The 20374-nt window shown below is 46.6% G+C and overlaps 1 protein-coding gene across 1 annotated transcript in view; it reads right to left on the minus strand.

The window, feature by feature from the left end:
- The window catches only part of LOC137627928 (hydroxysteroid dehydrogenase-like protein 2), a 48704-nt gene that overhangs the window by 6819 nt on the left and 21511 nt on the right, over positions 1-20374 (minus strand). Inside the window, exons 4-5 of the mRNA XM_068359382.1 lie at positions 15143-15348; positions 1414-1614 (exon numbers count right to left, since the gene is read on the minus strand). Coding sequence (XP_068215483.1) covers positions 1414-1614; positions 15143-15348 — 407 coding nt within the window. The remainder of the gene's footprint in view (positions 1-1413; positions 1615-15142; positions 15349-20374) is intronic.

Here is a 20374-nt window from a genome sequence, read left to right on the forward strand (position 1 = left end):
CTCAATGTTAATTAACTTCGGTTCCAAGTAAAGACCGCCTACTATTAGGAAAGGTCGCATATAAACAAACATAAAATTTAAGTTTTATAAGTTTATAATAAATGGAAAGTTAATCGAAGAGGCCTATAAATGGCGGAGAGATATAAACTAAATCTATAACTTTGTTAAGCAAAATTACCAAAAACCTAAACACACTTCCGTCTAAGGGAAGGGTCGGTCATAAAAAGTGAAAGAGAGTCTATACTCTCTTCGACACCAACACTTCCGTCTAAGGGAAGGGTCGGCCATTTAAAAGTGAAAGAGAGTCCATACTCTCTTCGTCACCATAATTAAATCAAATTAAATCCAAAAGCTTGCTAAGCTAATGATAAAGCTTCCTGAATAGCGAAGGCTAAACTCTAGAGCAAATACATCACCAAATCGTGAACAATAACTCCAGAATCAACAGCGTATCCAAGTAGGTCTTGCCGGTGGCACGACAGAGGAAAAATTGAGGTCTTGTTGACAAGAAGTACTGGAGTACCTGACCACAGATGGCGCTGTTGTGTACACCCCCACCTGTATAGCGATCGCTGGCGTATCCCGACCGTAGATTTCTGTCGGGCAACAGAGTTGACAGCTACATGATCATCGGGTAAGATTAATATTGAAAATTTTCCATTGTTACTGTAAATAACAATAATAAATAAAAGGTTTTATTGAAAATAATTGCTGCCTCATTGGCTTTAATTTTGTAATGAACTTTTTCTTTTGTTCTTATAATTTTCTCTTCATTGCTATAATCTGCCAGTAACTGGGAAAGGGACATGCTATCAGGAGAAGGAAATGGAGACAATATCATTCACAATTCTTCTTTAATTTGTCAGAACACATTGTAAAAGTATAGATATTAAGTACAAATTATGTCTTAATATTAGTACTTTTATAATGTGTACTGACATATGAAAGAGCAATTGTGAATGATATGGTCTCCATTACCTTCCTCACGAAAATATGTCCCTTTCCCAGTTACTGGTGGATTACAGCAATGAAGAGAAAATAAGAAAAACAATAGGAAAAGTTCACTAGAAAATTAATGCTACTGAGGCAGCAATTAATTTCAATAAAACTTGTTTAAAAGAGGATCTACTCCGGAATTATAAAAATAATAAAAATAGACATCACAATGCAATGATTTTGTAGAGAAATGTGTTATGTTTTTTCGGTAATAAGGGGATTTTGACAAAGGAAAAATCTATTTCTGGGGAGAGACCTGTGGCGCCCGGTGAAAAGAGTCCTTCTTATATACCTTTTCTGATAAAACCTTCCAATTATACCAGAGAAAGATAAAAGCATGGAATGCTGAGGTTACAACCCTCGCGCGAGCTCACCGGCCGCCACAGGTCGACCCAGAAATGTTACAAATATGCTCACCTGGGTCAACAGCATATGGAGATAGGTCAGCAATGCCTTCATCTGTAAGAACTTGAGAGTCGATAGCAAAGTTTCCTGTGTACGACCTGGAATCCTTACACAGCATGACATAGGCAGCATCAGCCATGATTTCAGGCTTGCGCGAGAACCTGTCCATCGATCCACCCCCTCCGAGAAACTTTGTTGCTGCTGTAGTAACAGCTGTAACAGAAAAATAAAAAATGGCTACACAGAAAAATCCAAAATGGCTGCAACACAAAATCCAAAATGGCGGCAACGCAAAAATCTAAAATGGCTATAACAGAGAAATCCAAAATGGCTGCAACACAAAAATCTAACATGGCTACAACACAAAAATCTAAAATGGTTACAACACAAAAAATATAGAATGGCTGCAACACATAAATCCAAATGGCTATAACACATAAATCCAAAATGACTATCACAGAGAAATCCAAAATGGCTGCAACAGAAAAAAAATCTAACTATCAGATAATAGCAGTTTATCTAACAACAGACGGTAAAGGTCCATAATCATATAAATTTGTACAGTACAGGTAGACCATCACTAATCCGGAAACATCAGTTAACCGGCATTATTTTCGCTACTGGCCACTTGGTTGACGGCACTTTCTCAATTATTTTCGCTACTGTATCAGATTTTATATACAGTGAACCCTCGCTACTTCGCGGTTCGACAATCGCGGATTCACCACTTCGCGGGGTTTTCCCATAACCCATATATATATACATATCGCGGATTTTCCGGAAAATTCGAAAATACCGCGAAATCTGAAGATAACCAAATACGATATTTTGTTACCTGTAATTCCATTAATACTGTAATTAGTAATATCTGCTCTTACTGATTGTTCATTGCATTACATATGATATATAATTCAGCACAGAAAGAAATAAAACACGAAAAGAGAATGTGATCATACGATAATACAGTACTGTATACAGTACGTAGTAAAATTAAATCGAACATGAAACGCAAATCAGATGCAGTCATACCATATTAGAATGGTGTGTACTGTAATGGATGTGCTTCTTTTCCATGAATCTTTTGTATGTATACGTACGTAGTACAGTACTGCATCCAATAATATTCTTTGTTGCAAAAATCACATTTCGAATAAGTACTGTAAGCGTACGAGAGAGAGAGAGAGAGAGAGAGAGAGAGAGAGAGAGAGAGAGAGAGAGAGAGAGAGAGAGAGAGAGGCGTAAAATAGCGTACGTACGTAAATTTTTATTATTATTGTTATTATTATTATTATTGTTGTTGTTGTTAATAAAATTATTATTGTTATTATTATTAATCATTATTATTATTATTATTACTGTACTGTACAGTATTATTATCATTATTTATTATTATTACGGTACCCTTGTACTTAATCTACGTACGTTCAGTATGCGCGGGGCATCTTCTATGAGTAACCAACGCACCATGTACTGTAAGACGGGTTGTGATTGGTTCAAGCGCTGACAGATGACGAATCAAAACTCAAGTTTTGTTATCTAGCCTGTGATTGGTGTTTTGCCCGCATCTTCAACTTCCAGCATCACAGTTCTCGCGGGTCTGCATCGTTCACTTTCTCTTTCCGCGTATTGCTGAGTAGACGTTCTTAACTTTGTGAAGTTTAATCTGTGCTGTGTGCGACTGTTTTAAGTTGAACTTTTTGTTGAACTTTCTGTTACAATGGCTCCCAAGCGTTCTGCTTCTAGTAAGGCTGGTAGTGAGCCTAAACGCCACCGAAGAATGATGACGATAGCTGAGAAGGTTACGCTTCTCGACATGTTAAAAGATGGTAGAAGTTACGCGGCCGCCGGCCGCCATTTTGGCATCAACGAATCCACCGTTCGCTACATCAGGAAGGACGAGGCGAACATTAGAAAGACTGCTGCAATCACCTTTAGCAGATCAGCGAAGCGAGTCGTTACAACGCGTAATAAAACGATCGTACGCATGGAAGGTGCTTTAGCTGTGTGGATTGCCGACTGTCGGAAGAAGAACATAGCGTTGGATACGAACACCATCCGAACAAAGGCTTTGAGCTTGTATGAGAATTTTGCGGCAAAGGAACCTCATGACGACGATGGCGACCATGCTGAAGAAGATGATGATGTAGATGATCCTCAACCAGGGACCTCCACTGATTCCCAGCGTCAGAAACAACGTTTTTCCGCCAGCAAAGGATGGTTTGCGAAGTTTCAGAAACGCTTCGCCCTGAAAAGCGTTTCCCTGCATGGGGAGTCTGCTTCCGCTGACACTGCCGCTGCTGAAACTTACGTGAACCAGACTTTCAAGAACATTATCGCTGAAGGTGGATACAAGCCGGAACAAGTGTTTAATATGGATGAAACCGGCTTGTTTTGGAAGAGAATGCCGTCGCGAACTTTCCTGTTCAAAGAGGAAGCCAAAGCCTCTGGCTTTAAGGCATTCAAGGATCGCGTTACCCTCGTGATGTGTGGCAATGCTGCTGGATTTTTGTTAAAGCCGGGGCTTATTTATAAGTCGAAAAATCCTCGCGCTTTGAAAAACAAAAATAAGAATCTCCTTCCCGTGTACTGGATGCATAATCAAAAAGCATGGATTACGAAGATGCTGACCTCCAACTGGTTCCACCAGTGTTTCATCCCGCAAGTCCATGAATATCTCTTAGAGAAGGGCTTGCCATTCAAGATCCTTCTCCTTATGGATAACGCTGGTGGACACGCAACTGACCTGTCGCGTGAGGGCGTTCAGGTTGAGTTCCTGCCACCCAACACCACGTCATTAATTCAACCAATGGACCAGGGGGTTATCAGGGCGTTCAAGGCCCTCTACACGAAGAATACCTTGGCGGACCTCGTTGCGTGTGTGGATGCTGCCCAAGATGACGAGGATGAAGACTTCAACTTGAAGGCGTACTGGCGGCAGTACACCATAGCCACGTGCCTGCAGAATATTCAAAAGGCACTTCAAGAGATGAAACCTGCAACCGTAAATGCGAGCTGGAAGAAGCTGTGGCCCGATATTGTTTACGACGACAAGGGATTTACTCCGTCGGAAATCCAACACTCTGCAATACGGAAATCTGTGCAGTTGGCTGCCATAATTGGGGGTGACGGGTTTGGCGACATGACGACTGAAGACGTCGACGAGTTGTTGGACTGCCATTCCCAGCCCCTAACTGACGCAGACCTCGAAGACCTGACGAAATCGGCAAGTGAGGAAGAGAGTGAGGGTACCCAGGAAGAGACCCAAGAAAATGTAGAAGAAACGGGCTTAACATTAGAACGGCTCGCCAAGTTCTGCAACCATATGAAGGAGGCGAAAGAAATGTTGCAAGAGTGGGACGAGGATATGGTTCGCTCGATGCAATTCTGCAACAAGGTCGATGACATCACGACTCCCTACAGGATGCTCTTGGATCGAAAAAAGAAGCAGCGGCAACAACTTCCGATCACAATGTTTTTTCAGCCTCGCAAAAAAGAGCCAGTTGCTCCTGCTAGTACGCCTTCGGAAGAAATTGAAGAAGTTGAAGAGGTGTCCCAGGAAAAGACACCTCCGTCTGAAGAGACGTAAAATACTATCATTGACTGCACAGTAGAACACATCATCAGCTTCATCATCATCATTTCTACTGTGCAGCAAATTCATCGCCATCGTCATTCAAGTTTTTCTTGAACTTCTTTCGTGGTGAGTACAGTAACAATCTTTATTTTTTACTTTAACCTGTTTTATAGTTTAGTAATGTACGTACTGTATGCATTAAGTTAAAGGGAAGGTTTTAAAAGTCTACATGTTGTAACCTATCATATTTTTTTTGTTTAAAATTTACATTTACGTACGTAAAACAATCTCTCTCTCTCTCTCTCTCTCTCTCTCTCTCTCTCTCTCTCTCTCTCTCTCTCTCTCTCTCTCTCTCTCTCTCTCTCTCTCTCAAATTGTTTTCCTGCTTTGCTACGTACAAGTACTGTATAATTTATATTTGTAAGGTAACATATTTTGTAAATGCTTTGTACTGTAAATACTGTATGTACTGTATCATTATTTATCACTATCATCATGCGTGTTAAATGCCTTGTTTGTTCTGAGCGTGGTTGTTTACTGAGCGTACACGCCGTCGTTTCAGGCGGCGTCATAAAGAAAAAGATTTCATTTGGAAGTCCTAAGAAAAATACGTAAACTAAAACATTGGTAATAAAAAAATCAACATACAGTACTGTATAATCAATATAATCGATGCAAAAACTAACCATACGTACATATATGTGTACACTAAATGAGTTTGTTTCTTCATTATGATCAGAGATGAACGTAAACAAAACATTGGTTGCCATTTTTTATCGTGCTTTTTAGGTGTTTAGGAAACACATGATATAAAATCGCCTTTAATATTTGTGCCTGTTTTAGTTTAGGGTGCTGTAGTACATGCATTAAGTGTTCTGTACATTACAGGGTGTAAAGGGTGGTTTGTTAACAGTACTACGTACAAGGGAAGGTTTTAAAAGTCCGAATATACATGTTAAATAAATAGGTAAATATGCTGTCACTACTTCGCGGATTTTCACCTATCGCGCCCGCGTCTGGAACCTATCTACCGCGATAAACGAGGGTTCACTGTATAATCAAAATATTTCACTTATTGAATATTTTCTGAGTAGAATCAAAAGCATGGAAGTAGAGAATTGAAACTGTTTTCTCAAATTTAATCATCTGTAATTGGCAATCATCATTGTTCTTCTATGATTCACTGATTCCACACAAATTTTTATTCCAGCCCTAAAATGGTAATTGAGGGTAGAAATAAGACTTTGTGGACTCCATTCAGTTTCAAAATAATTCAATGATCAAGGAAAAACAATGAAATGCATTGTTTGTAAGCCAAGTCTCATGAAGTAGCTTGAGATGATGAAAACAAGGAAATGACAACTTTGGAAGTAATTTGTGCTTTTCCTAATTATACAAACCTGCACTCTTTACTATGGAAATAGATTTTGGCGCAAGCTGGATAACTGCTATAAAACTTATAACGAGATGTCAACTACCATCCCGGTTGTTACCAGTGGTAGCAGGAGGAAATACCGCAACCCTCTGGGTCATTCAAATGATCTTCACTTTGATCGCAGAGAGGACTTTCTCCGGGGTTAGGTGATGGCGGGTAATGTCTGTCTAAACAGCTCAGGTTTGATGAGAACAAGGAAATGCAAGGTAACATGAAGACAGGATGCTCACAGGCCATGCTGCTTAACCGAGCCTAGGAGCTGCACTTTTAAGCATATGATTACGTTTTTCATAAACAACGTCCTCCCTGGAGTCATGGCCTAAATAAATCTAAATCTAAAACTATATGAGGATGAGTGCATATTGATTTAACAAATATTTAACCAGGTTATTATTGAGAAGAGAATCAAGATATTTTCTCATATTTCAATGCAACACCCTTGTGGGCATAGGGCTATAGTTTGAACAAACATTAACCTACACATCCTAAGACAGCTTTCATGTAAGCTTTGTAAGGAAGCCTTTATGCAAGTTTAATTATCTTCAATAATTCAACCTTATCTTTTACTATCTCAATCACTTATTGATGGAAGGAGGACTGGCCCCTCCCCCTTTGAATAATCTCAAGTCCCCTTCACCCAAAAATGTCTGAAGTAAAAAAATGTGAAAAACACATGCCGGACAGACAGACATACACATATACTACAAGTGTAAAGATAATGGTCAAACTGAAACATATAGGCAAACAGAATTCAAGTAAAATGACAAATTCGTTGATAATTTGTATTTTTCCTAACTATACAAACCTTAGCTATTTACATGGGGGTAATTACTTCGGTGTAGCTGAATGACCAGCCATAAGAATTTTAACGAGGGTTTACTACCCCACCGCTAGTTAGGGAGGGGTAGCTTGCTACCCCTCCCCCCTCCCACACAGTGAATGCTTCACTTTGCTTAGAAGTAGGACTTATCCCGGGGGACAGGGCTGGCGGGCAAATATGTGTAAATAGCTAAGGTTTGTATAGTTAGGAAAAATACAAATTATCTACGAATTTGTCATTTGTTCCGTAACTGAAATACAAACCACGCTATTTACATAGGGTGACTCAACCCTTAGGAAGGGTGGTAAGTCCCGACCAGTACTGGCTTTTAGCTTGCCCGGGGACTCCATATTCGAGTGTTTACGTACTCAGACAATAGAGAGTCCCTGTTCCTCGCTAGCATGCTGTGAAACTGCTGCAGCCTACATAAGCTGTGTGCGAAGGTGTAAAAGTGACTCGTCCTAGGAAGTTGACCTGGAGTTCTTCAGATGGAAATCTAGACTAGGACTCTCCCAATACCACCTCGTCAGGGTATGGGGACATGACAGTATTACACTTAATACTAGGAACACAAGGAAACATGGTTTACCTGTAGTGGTTTGAGGTCAGCTGTGCAGAGAACCCAGGATGCTGCTTTTCTCCAAGGGAGGAGAGGATGAAGAAAAGAATAAGGGCCAGACATACCTTTTTATTCACGCAGACTAAAACCGGGTAACAATGCCCTCAACCTTCTGCTACTTGTCCATTAAGGAGCCTGAGGTTTAGATCAGCTGTTGTGCAGCCACCACAGGGCCGATAGAAAATGTATCGAGCCTCCTGTGAGTCACGTCTTGCAGGTAGTGGGCTGTGAAGGTGTTCTGATGCTTCCTACACCCCAGCTTGCAGGACCTGCGTCACTGAATAATTTTTCTTGAAGGCCAGGGACGTAGCTATGCCCCTGACATCATGCGCTCTAGGGCAACGTGACGGAGAAGGGTCAGGATTCAAGGCTAGGTGTATTACCTTGCGAATCCAGGCTGAGATGGTATTCTTGGTGACCCTTCTCTTCGTTTTCCCAGTGCTCACGAACAAGGCTTGTACCTGGAGACGAACTGCAGCTGTTCTTTTAAGATATAACCTCACACTCCTCACTGGGCAAAGTAGGAGATGGTCTGGGTCATTTGTTACAGAACGGAGACTAGAAACCTGGAAAGAGTCGAACCGAGGGTTCGGCACTCCCGGATTCTGAGTCTTGGCAACAAACTCGGGGACAAATCTGAACGTTACCTCCCCCCTCCCCTTGAATGGGCGATGTCGTATGAGAGACCATGTAGTTCGCTGACTCGCTTGGCCGAAGCCAAAGTTAGCAGGAACACCGTCTTCCAAGAAAGGTGGCGATCTGAAGCCTGGCGTAATGGTTCGTAGGGAGGTCTCTTTAGAGACCTGAGAACTCGAACCACGTTCCAAGGAGGAGGTCTCACTTCTGACTGAGGGCAGGTAAGTTCATAGCTTCGTATGAGAAGAGAAAGTTCCTGCGAGGAAGAAATGTCCATTCCTTTGAGCCTGAAGGCAAGACTTAAGGCTGAGCGATAGCCTTTCACTGCCGAGACTGAAAGGCGCATTCCCTCCCGCAAATACATGAGGAACTCCGCTATTGCTGGAAGAGTGGCATCGAGTGGAGAGATACCCCTTCCACGACACCAACCACAGAAAACTCGCCACTTCGCCTGGTAGACCCCTGCGGATGACTTGCGCAGGTGTCCAGACATCCTGTTAAAAAAATCCTCTCTCTTTGAGGAGATGCTGGATAGTCTCCAGGCGTGAAGTCGAAGCGAAGCTACGGCTTTGTAGAAGATGTTGGAGTGTGGTTGTTTGAGTAGCTCGTGACGTGGAGGGAGTTCTCTCGGAGGATCCGTAAGGAGTTGCAAAAGGTCCGGGAACCACTCTGCGTGATGCCATAGCGGAGCTATGAGGGTCATTGATAGATTGACCGATATTCTGGTCTTGTTGGGTACTCTCCTCATCAGACAGAACGGGGGAAAGGCGTACACATCGATGTTGTCCCACCGTTGTTGGAAGGCATCTTGCCAGAGAGCCTTGGGATCCGGGACTGGGGAGCAGTACAGCGGGAGCTTGAAGTTCAGCGCTGTAGCGAACAGATCCACAGTCGGGGAACCACACAAAGTCAGGACTTTGTTGGCTACTTGAGGATCCAAACACCACTCAGTACTCACTATCTGCGTCGCTCTGCTCAGACTGTCGGCGAGCACATTCCTTTTGCCCGGAATGAAGCGAGCCGCTAGTGTGATCGAGTGGACTTTGGACCATCTCAGTATCTCTACTGCAAGATGGGATAACTGTTCTGAAAAGGTACCTCCCTGCTTGTTGATATAAGCCACCACTGTGGTGTTGTCGCTCATCACCACCACAGAGTGACCCGCCAGGACTTGGTGGAACTTCTGAAGTGCCAGGAAAACGGCCTTCATTTCTAGCAGGTTTATGTGAAGGTACTTTTCTGATTCTGACCACAGGCCTGAGGCCCTGTGGTTCAGAACGTGGGCCCCCCACTCTTTCTTTGATGCGTCCGAAAACAACATCAAGTCTGGGGGGAGGACGAGAAGATCCACTCCCTTTCGTAGGTTCTCGTCTGCCACCCACCACTGGAGGTCCGTCTGTTCCGGCTGTCCCATAGGGATCAGGGTGTCAGGGGAATTGTGTCCTTGATTCCACCGAGACTTGAGTCGCCACTGGAGAGATCTCATTCTGAGGCGACTGTTGGGAACCAGACGGGCCAGGGAGGAGAGATGGCCGAGGAGACGTAACCACGATTGGGCTGGGAGTTCCTCTCGATTGAGGAATGGTCTCGCGACCTTCCTCAGCCTTGCAATCCTGTCGTCTGATGGGAAGGCTTTGTGGAGATTGGTGTCTATGACCATGCCTAGATATACCAGTCTTTGAGAGGGCTGCAGAGAGGACTTCTCGAGGTTTACCATGATCCCTAGATCTTAGCAAAGCTCAAGAAGCTTGTCTCGGTGGCGAAGAAGGGTTGCCTTCGAGTCTGCTAGGATCAGCCAGTCGTCCAGATAACGGAGGAGACGGATGCCGATCCTGTGAGCCCATGATGAAATCAGAGTAAACACCTTGGTAATCACTTGAGGTGCTGTGAAGAGACCGAAGCACAGTACCTTAAACTGGTAGATCTTGTTGTCTAGGAAAAATCTTAAGTTCTTCCTTGAAGACGGGTGGACTGGGATCTGGAAGTACGCGTCCTTCAGGTCCAGTGTACACATGAAATCTTGTGGTCTCACTGCAAGCCTGACCGTGTCTGCCGTCTCCATGCTGAACGGAGTCTGTTTGACAAACCCGTTCAGTATTGAGAGGTCGATGACTGGTCTCCAGCCTCCAGACGCCTTCCTTACAAGAAAGAGTCGACTGTAGAAGCCTGGGGACCCGTCCACAACCTCTTGGAGAGCGTACTTCTTCAACATGGTCTGGACTTCTGCCCGGAGGGCCTGCCCCTTTACCGATCCCATGGTAAGGGAGCTCAATGACACTGGAATCGCTTTCAGGGGAGGTAGAGATGAAATGAACGGGACGCGATAACCCTGACCGATTACGGAAATCATCCATGTATCTGCCCAGAGTTGCTGCCACCTTGTCGCGCAACTTTGTAGGCATCCCCCCCACTGGTGGACATGCAGGGGGACTGCCAATCCTAGCTTTTACGGCCTTGGCCGTTTCCGCTAGGATTTTTACCTCCTCCCCTGGAGGACTTCTTGCCCCTTCTGCCCTTGGCAGGAAAGGGCTTAGACACCTTCGGCTTCGCTGCTGTTGTCTTCTTTGTGTCCTTAGCTGGACGGGGCTGCTGGGCTGCTGGAGGTTTATAAGGCCTCGATGTCAGGGCCTTGTGGATGAGGGAGTCCTGATTGGACTTCCTCCACCTCTCAGCAGCTAGCTCCACGTCCTTCGGCTCAAACAGACTCTTACTGAGAATGGAAGAGTGTCTGAGCCTGCTAACATCAGAACTGGGGACCTTCTGGTGAAACCTCTCAGCCACTGCGTCCCGACGTTTGAGAATCGTGTTGGCCCACAAGCTCGAAACTTGGTGAGCCAGAAACTCAATGGTACGAGTGCCTGAGAGCAAGAATGTCTCCAGTGCCTTCCTGGTACTTTCTTTGGACAAATCCTCAGAACGTACCAGGATGCCCAAAGACCCCAGCCAGATGTCAAGCCACGAAGTTGCCTACATGGCACACTTCGCAACCTTCTCCTGGCTTAGGATCTCAGTTGCAGAATAGGACACTTGCCGGTTGGAGAGTCTCTCTAGAGGGACTCCCCCAGTGAGTTCTTACACGGAATGGTGAACTGGAAGACCCAAACAAGTCTCCTCTAAGATCTCAAAGGCTCCTCTGATGTACTCGAGGAGGAGGGAGGAGCTTGTTACCGGCGCTGGATCTATTGGAGGAGGCAAGCTCAGAGAGCTGGCCCTCGACCTTGTCTCTGGCACTCTTCATCCCCTGTAACCAGGGCAAAGCTGCACTGGCCCTAGAGGGTTTCTGGGTGCCGTAGATTCGGTTCAGGACCGTATCCTTTCCCTCACGAGGAGGAATCTCTGGGTCTGGGATCCCGTTGAGGTTCCTCATGAGGGTCAGAACTTGCCAGAATGCATGTTCCGACTCTTGGTACTCTCCTCCTGAAGGACTGGCAGCAAAGTCTCCCGTCCCCAGTGGCTCTTCCTGGGGAGACTCGCGGACATTCTCCAAAGGTCTATCTGGTTCCTGTCTGATCCTTGTGGAAGACTTAGGGACAGTCTTCGAGTCCTTCGGTTCCCTCCTGGGAGGGATACAGGACTCCAGCAATGATGGATGAAAGACTTTCCCCACCTCTGTACGAGAAGACTTCTCAGGAAGAGGCGGAGTTTCCCCCATTGGTGTGATGGGGGAACGGACCGGCTCTTCCGACTCGCCTGAGGATGGGTAATACTCATCCGCAGGGGAGGGAGAGAAAGTCCGAGGAGGGGAAGGAGCCTTACGCAAGGATTTGCGAGGAGACAGGATAGTCCTTGAAGAAGTTACCATGGAGGGGACTCCTCTCTTCCTCTTCAGGGGGGAGGAAGCTGCCACTGATTTGTGACCCAAGTCAGAGGGAACAGACTTCATAGCCTGCATAAGAGCTCTGACAATGGTACAAACCAGGGCTGCTGACTGACAGTCGCGCTGTCAGATCTCCCTCTGGAGGGAAGAGGATTGTTCGATCCCTTGGAGGAGTCGACAAATGAGGGTTCGCCTGATGAGAAGCTGAAAATGAAGAAAAAGAGTCCCTAGACCTGTCTGGAAACCTCCCTTCCTCCGGCGAGCGCGCTGTTCTGCGCTTGCGGGGAGGGGAACGCTATGATGACCTATCTGCCTGTAGCCCTGTTGCAACCCGTGCGTGATCGCGTTGGCGATCGGGGCGCCGATCACGTTGGTGATCGCGTGATGAGCCCTGTTCAGGGTCGCGCGTGAAGGAATCGTGCGCAGCAAGATTTTCGCGCTCGCGCGCACACGCGTGGGCGTGCGAGACTGAGGGCGCGGGCGCGCAGGAGAGGGCGCGGGTGCGCAGGAGAGGGCGCGGGTGCGCATAGGAGACGGCGAGGGCGTGTGGTGCACAGGAGCTGGCTTACGAGGCGGGATTGAAGGCTGGATGCAAGGGCGCGCAGAGATTTGATGTGGTACCGGTGGGCGCGATTGCGCAGCAGTACGTGGGCGCGTGTCTGTCAAGACAGGGCGATGGCGTGATTGCGCAGCCTCGCGGTAGCGCGAAGGTGAGTTTGCGTGCAGGCGAGCGCTGCTTAGGTTGAGCAGGTGCCTTAGGTGATCTTAAAATAGATGGGCGCGCAGGTGATCATGGCGCGCATAAGGATGTGGGCGCACAGGTGTGCGCTGTTGCGATGGGCGCGCAGCAGGAATCGATCGCGTGGGTGTGCGCTGTTGCACATCGCGCGTAACTGTAACCTTTCGCGCAGCTGGAACCTCGCGCGCAACTGGAACATGGCGCGCAGCTGGAAGGACGCGCCGTCTGAAAAGCGAGTCCAGGGGTGCCTGTGAGCGCCCGTGCGCTAGCTTAGGCACCTCCTGGACTGCGCGCTGGTGAGCGCATGTGCGCTATATCAGGAACTGTGCGTTGGCGCACATCACTCCTCATAATAGAAGAGCGCGGGGGTCCAGAGACACCTGTGCGCTAACCTAGGTGCCTCTTGGACTGCGCGTGGTACAGTAACTGCCGGGCGCATGTGCGCAGGTGGGCGCGGGCGCGCAGAAGGTTGTGGGCATGCAGGTGAAACCTGGAGCGTAACAGGAGCATTTGCGCGCAAGCGCGTAGGCGAGCGCAGTGGCGCTAAGTCTGGAACATCAGCAACTGAAGGGACGCCGGTATAACCTGGCGCTTAAGGGTTTGAGGCGCAGTTTTGCGCTCAAGACCCTTATGCCCCGAAGGGACCGGTGCCTTCCGCCTTATACGCCCACGAGGGGCCGTTGGATCAGAAATCTGACCTTCATAAGGCCTCCGCAGAAGAGTCTCTGTCAGTGAACTCCCCCCAGGGGGAGAATCCTCTGCAGGAGAGACCGTAGGACTTAGATCCTCCCTCGAAGGATGTTCGAAGGGAGAACCTAAACCTTCAGCTACCTCAGCAACAACAGGCACGGGTGCTTGAACAGAAACACTCGATGCCTCCGTTACAACAACGTCAACGACAGACAAGGGATCTATCCCTGCTGTCGTTGGCGATTGTTTAACGGCTGCACCTAGTTTGATCGTGTCAAACAGGGCTTCCCTGGAGGGCAAACCCTGAAGCCCCAAGGAAGCCCAAAGCTGTAATAAATCAGAATTATTCGCAGGTAAATGAGAAACAATATCCTCCGGGGGAGGAGGGGCAGTTGCCTCGCTATTAGAGGCAACTACCTCTCCCGCACCCCGGGATCGGTCAACAGCAATACAGTCTACGCTACCACTTGCCGGCCTCTCGGAAGAGACCGATCGAGTGGGAGCTTTGGAGGAGGAAAGGGCAACGGAAGAAGAAGCCTTGGAATTTTCTCTCATCAGAGAAACCTCTGAAGGAGAAATATCCCTCTTAGTCTTCTTCTTACAGCGGCGGGCAAACCTCTCGCACTGGGAGGTAGACCACTCCCTACACTCATTACATACGTTAACGCTTTCACACCGTTGGCCCCTACAGTTTGGACATAAGGTGTAGGGATCGGTGTCGATGGCCGACATAAAGGTCCCAAAAGGGCGGCCAGGTAATCCAGGGCACGTACGCATATTAGAATAATAGAGGCCAACTTCAAACACACTCAGTAGAAAGAGAAAGCAAAAAGACAGATTAAAGAGAGGGAGAGCGCAGACACGTCTGATCGTCTCCCGAGCCAAAAGCAAAGTGAAGCATTCACTGTGTATGTGAGGGGGAGAGGTAGCAAGCTACCCCTCCCTACCCACCGCTAACTAGCGGTGGGGTAGTAAACCCTCGTTAAAATTCTTATGGCTCGTCATTCAGCTACGCCGAAGCAATTACCCCTATGTAAATAGCGTGGTTTGTATTTCAGTTACGGAACAACTCTGGTTACTACAGCTCACTCTAGCTTCATGTTATTTAGAGCTAAAAAAGAGGTTAAGATGAAAACAATGATCCAGACATATAAAGATGCTCAGTTCATGTGGAGACAACAGGAGAAACAATATGCGATGTAATCAGCAGATTCAAGGGATTTCAGTATAGTAGTGTGAGATCAGAGAAGACCTCAATATTCAAGCATTGTTATTGAATCGAAAGACCAGTGATTCACAGTTACTCCTAAAGGATGTTTCAAAATGAAAGATATTTTAGTTTGTATTCGTGTCAGAACAAATTATATTTATGTTTAATTTAATATGCAAAATAGGAATCCTAAGAGCTTACCTGTTTCAGGCCACAGTGCATTACAGGCTATTCCTTCATCCCTAAATTCCTCTGCCATTCCAAGGGCACACATGGACATGCCATACTTAGCCATGGTGTATGCAGCATGGTCCTTGAACCACCGGGGGTTCATGTTGAGAGGAGGGGAAATGTTAAGAATGTGCGGATTAGAACTCTTCCGTAGGTGAGGTATGCACAATTTTGACCTGGAAAAAGAAATTGCACCTAGTCTAGAGAACGATGAATTACGAACGTCACCTGCACGTGACACTGGGAGCGTTGTAGAGCTCACCCCTCGCTTATACATTGTTTTCATGCCAAATACAAATGGAAATCGTTTCTATTCATGTACAAATGAGCTACAAGCGAGGGGTGCGCTCTACAACGCTCGCTTTGAAAACCTCATAGAAAATGTATACATCTTACACCTGTTACAATAATTGATATCTCCATAATAATTTGATTTAATAAATGTAATTATGTACAAAGATGGAAGTCCTATGACTTATAAAGACGTGTTACCACGTCTAGTTGGTAATTGATGCTCTTAAACAATAAGTTTTGGATACAAATAAATGGAGGTCATCGCAGCATGTGGTTCTGCTCTGTCCACCTTTATCAGTGATTACAGAAGGCCGTTAAGTTACAAACACAAATCCAACTGAAAATAACAAAGATAAAATAAAGAAATACTTTAATAAAATGTTATTTTCATTAGTAAAATAAATTTTTGAATATACTTACCCGATAATCATGTAGCTGTCAACTCCGTTGCCCGACAGAATTCTACGGAAGGGATACGCCAGCGATCACTATACTAGAAGGGGGTGTACTCACCAGCGCCACCTGTGGCCAGGTACTGCAGTACTTCTTGTTGACACCACCTCAATTTTTCCTCGGTCCACTGGTTCTCTATGGGGAGGAAGGGTGGGTCAATTAAATCATGATTATCGGGTAAGTATATTCAAAAATTTATTTTACTAATGAAAATAACATTTTTCAATATTAATCTTACCCGATAATCATGTAGCTGATTCACACCCAGGGAGGTGGGTGAAAACCAGTGTACATGTATATCAGTAAGCTAAGTATCCCGTATTTCATATTATTAGTTATTCAAAATAACAATGAAATTATAAGTACCTGGTAAGGAAGTCGACTTGAACCATTACTCTGCCTTTAATAAGTTCGTCTTCCTTACTGAGCGCAGCGTTCCTCTTAGGAGGCTGAACAACCCTAAGGTGCTGAAGTATAAAGGGCTGCAACCCATACTAAAGGACCTCTACACAACCTCTAACCTAGGCGCTTCTCAAGAACGAATTGACCACCCGCCAAATCAAACAGGATGCGGAAGGCTTCTTAGCCTACCGTAACAACCCAAAAAACAACAATAAAAGCATTCAAGAGAAAGGTTAAAAAGGTTATGGGATTAAGGGAATGTAGTGGCTGAGCCCTCACCTACTACTGCACTCGCTGCTACGAATGGTCCCAGGGTGTAGCAGTTCTCGTAAAGAGACTGGACATCTTTGAGATAAAAAGATGCAAACACTGACTTGCTCCTCCAATAAGTTGCATCCATAATACTCTGCAGAGAACGGTTCTGTTTAAAGGCCATCGAAGTGGCTACAGCTCTCACTTCGTGGGTCCTTACCTTCAGCAAAGCAAGGTCTTCATCCTTCATGTGAGAATGAGCTTCTCTAATCAGAAGCCTTATATAATACGAAACTGCGTTTTTGGACATAGGCATCGAAGGTTTCTTGATGGCACACCATAAGGCCTCTGACTGTCCTCGTATAGGTTTTGACCTTTTAAGATAGTATTTCAGAGCTCTGACAGGGCAAAGAACTCTCTCTAGCTCGTTACCCACCATGTTGGAAAGGCTAGGAATTTCGAACGATCTAGGCCAAGGACGTGAAGGAAGTTCATTTTTAGCTAAAAATCCGAGCTGTAAAGAACATGTTGCTGATTCGGATGTGAATCCTATGTTCTTGCTGAAGGCGTGAACCTCACTAACTCTTTTGGCTGTCGCAAGGCAGACGAGGAAAAGAGTTTTGAGAGTAAGGTCTTTGAAGGAAGCTGACTGGAGAGGTTCGAATCTAGGAGACATAAGGAACCTTAAGACTACGTCTAGATTCCAGCCTGGAGTGGACAAACGACGTTCTTTAGAAGTCTCGAAAGATTTAAGGATGTCTTGTAGGTCCTTGTTGGAGGAAAGATCCAAACCTCTGTGGCGGAGAACTGAAGCCAACATACTTCTGTACCCTTTAATCGTAGGAGCCGAAAGAGATCTAACATTCCTAAGATGTAACAGGAAGTCAGCAACTTGGGTTACAGAGGTATTGGTAGAGGAAACTGCATTGGCTCTGCACCAGCTTCGGAAGACTTCCCACTTGGATTGGTAGACTCTACGAGTGGATATCCTCCTTGCTCTGGCAATCGCTCTGGCTGCCTCCTTCGAAAAGCCTCTAGCTCTAGCGAGTCTTTCGACAGTCTGAAGGCAGTCAGACGAAGAGCGTGGAGGTTTGTGTGTACCTTCCTTACGTGAGGTTGACGTAGAAGGTCCACTCTTAGAGGGAGAGTCCTGGGAACGTCGACCAGCCATTGTAGTACCTCTGTGAACCATTCTCTTGCAGGCCAAAGGGGAGCAACCAGCGTCAGCCGTGTCCCTTCGTGAGAGACGAACTTCTGAATGACTCGGTTGATGATCTTGAACGGCGGGAATGCATAAAGGTCGAGATGGGACCAATCCTGCAGAAAAGCATCCACGTGAACTGCTGCTGGGTCTGGAACTGGGGAACAGTACAAAGGGAGCCTCTTGGTCATGGAGGTGGCGAACAGATCTATCGTTGGCTGACCCCACAAGGTCCAAAGTCTGTCGCACACGCTCTTGTGAAGGGTCCATTCCGTGGGGATGACTTGATCTTTCCTGCTGAGGCGATCTGCTGAGACGTTCATATTGCCCTGAATGAACCTCGTAACCAGAGTGAGGTTTAGACTTCTTGACCAAATGAGGAGGTCCCTTGCTATCTCGTACAGCTTCCTCGAATGGGTCCCTCCCTGCTTGGAGATGTATGCCAAGGCTGTGGTGTTGTCGGAGTTCACCTCCACCACCTTGTTTAGCAGGAGGGACTTGAAGTTCATTAAGGCCAGATGAACTGCCAGCAGCTCCTTGCAGTTGATGTGAAGCGTTTCCTGTTCCTTGGTCCATGTTCCCGAGCATTCCTGTCCGTCCAAGGTCGCGCCCCAGCCCGAGTCTGATGCGTCCGAAAAGAGATGAAGATTGGGGGTCTGAATCGCTAACAATAGACCCTCCTTGAGAAGGATGTTGGTCTTCCACCACATGAGAGTAGTCTTCATCTCCTTGGTGACAGGGATAGAGACCGCTTCGAGCGTCAAATCCTTGTCCCAGTGAGCTGCTAGATGGAATTGGAGAGGGCGGAGGTGGAGTCTCCCTAACTCGATGAACAGGGCTAACGATGACAGGGTCCCTGTTAGACTCATCCACTGTCTCACCGAGCATCTGTTCCTCTTCAGCATGCTCAGAATGCACTCTAGGGCTTGGCTGATTCTTGGGGCCGACGGAAAAGCCCGAAAAGCCTGACTCCGAATCTCCATTCCCAGGTAAACGATGGATTGGGAGGGAATAAGCTGGGACTTTTCTAAGTTGACCAAAAGACCCAGTTCCTTGATCAAGTCCAAAGTCCAGTTGAGACTCTCCAGACAGCGACGACTTGTGGGGGCTCTTAACAGCCAGTCGTCTAAATAAAGGGAGGCTCTGATGTCCGCTAAGTGGAGGAATTTTGCAATATTCCTCATCAGACGCGTAAACACCATAGGCACAGCGCCTATGGTGTTTACGCGTCTGATGAGGAATATTGCAAAATTCCTCCACTTAGCGGACATCAGAGCCTCCCTTTAGGCCAAAACACAGGGCTTGGAATTGGTACACAACCTTTCCAAAAACGAATCTCAGGAAAGGTTGGGAGTCTGGATGAATAGGAACGTGAAAGTAAGCGTCTTTCAGATCCAACGAGACCATCCAGTCCTCCTGCCTGACCGCTGCTAGGACCGACTTCGTCGTCTCCATAGTGAACGTCTGCTTGGTGACATAAGCATTGAGCGCACTGACGTCCAGCACCGGTCTCCAACCTCCTGTCTTCTTGGCCACCAGAAAGAGACGGTTGTAGAAGCCCGGGGATTGATGGTCCCGGACTATCACCACTGCCTTCTTCTGTAACAGGAGCGACACCTCCTGGTGTAACGCTAGCCTCTTGTCCTTTTCCTTGTAGTTGGGAGAGAGGTTGATGGGAGAAGTGGTCAGAGGGGGATTGCGGCAGAATGGTATCCTGTAACCCTCCCTTAGCCACTTGACAGACTGGGCGTCTGCACCTCTTCTTTCCCAAGCTTGCCAGAAGATCTTGAGTCTGGCTCCTACTGCTGTCTGGAGAGGAGGAGAGTCAGTGTTTGCCTTTCGAAGGCTTGGGACCTTTCTTAGACCTGCCCCTGAAAGTGTCTGGACGGGTACTTCCTCGGCTGGGGGCTCTGCCACGAAAGGGCGGAATAAATCTTGTAGCAGGAGTATCGGCCACTGGGGTGCGGTAAGTTCTAGGAACCGAAGGAGCAACCTTAGCCTTACGAGCTGAAGAGGCCACAAGGTCATGAGTGTCCTTCTGAATAAGGGCCGCAGACAATTCCTTGATAAGCTCCTCAGGAAACAGGAACTTAGAAAGCGGAGCAAAAAGTAACTGAGACCTTTGACAAGAGGTGATACCAGTGGAAAGGAAAGTGCACAGTTGTTCCCTTTTCTTGAGTACTCCCGAAACAAACATGGAGGCAAGTTCGCCGGACCCATCGCGAATTGCTTTATCCATACAGGACATTATAAGCATGGCCGAGTCCTTGTCAGCAGGGGCAGTCTTCTTGCTCAAGGCCCCCAGGCACCAGTCGAGAAAATTGAAAATCTCAAAGGCGCGAAAGACACCCTTTAAGAAGTGGTCTAAGTCGGAAAAGGTCCAGCAGACCTTAGAGCGCCTCATAGCCGATCTGCGTGGAGAGTCAACCAAACTTGAAAAGTCAGCCTGGGCAGAGGCAGGGATTCCCAAGCCTGGTTCCTCTCCTGTGGCATACCATACGCCCGCCTTAGAAGTGAGCTTAGTAGGAGGAAACATAAATGAAGTCTTCCCTAGTTGTTGTTTGGACTGTAACCAATCCCCTAACATTCTTAAAGCTCTC

Source organism: Palaemon carinicauda, chromosome 35 (genome assembly GCF_036898095.1).
Source record: "Palaemon carinicauda isolate YSFRI2023 chromosome 35, ASM3689809v2, whole genome shotgun sequence".
NCBI classification, from domain to species: domain Eukaryota; kingdom Metazoa; phylum Arthropoda; class Malacostraca; order Decapoda; family Palaemonidae; genus Palaemon; species Palaemon carinicauda.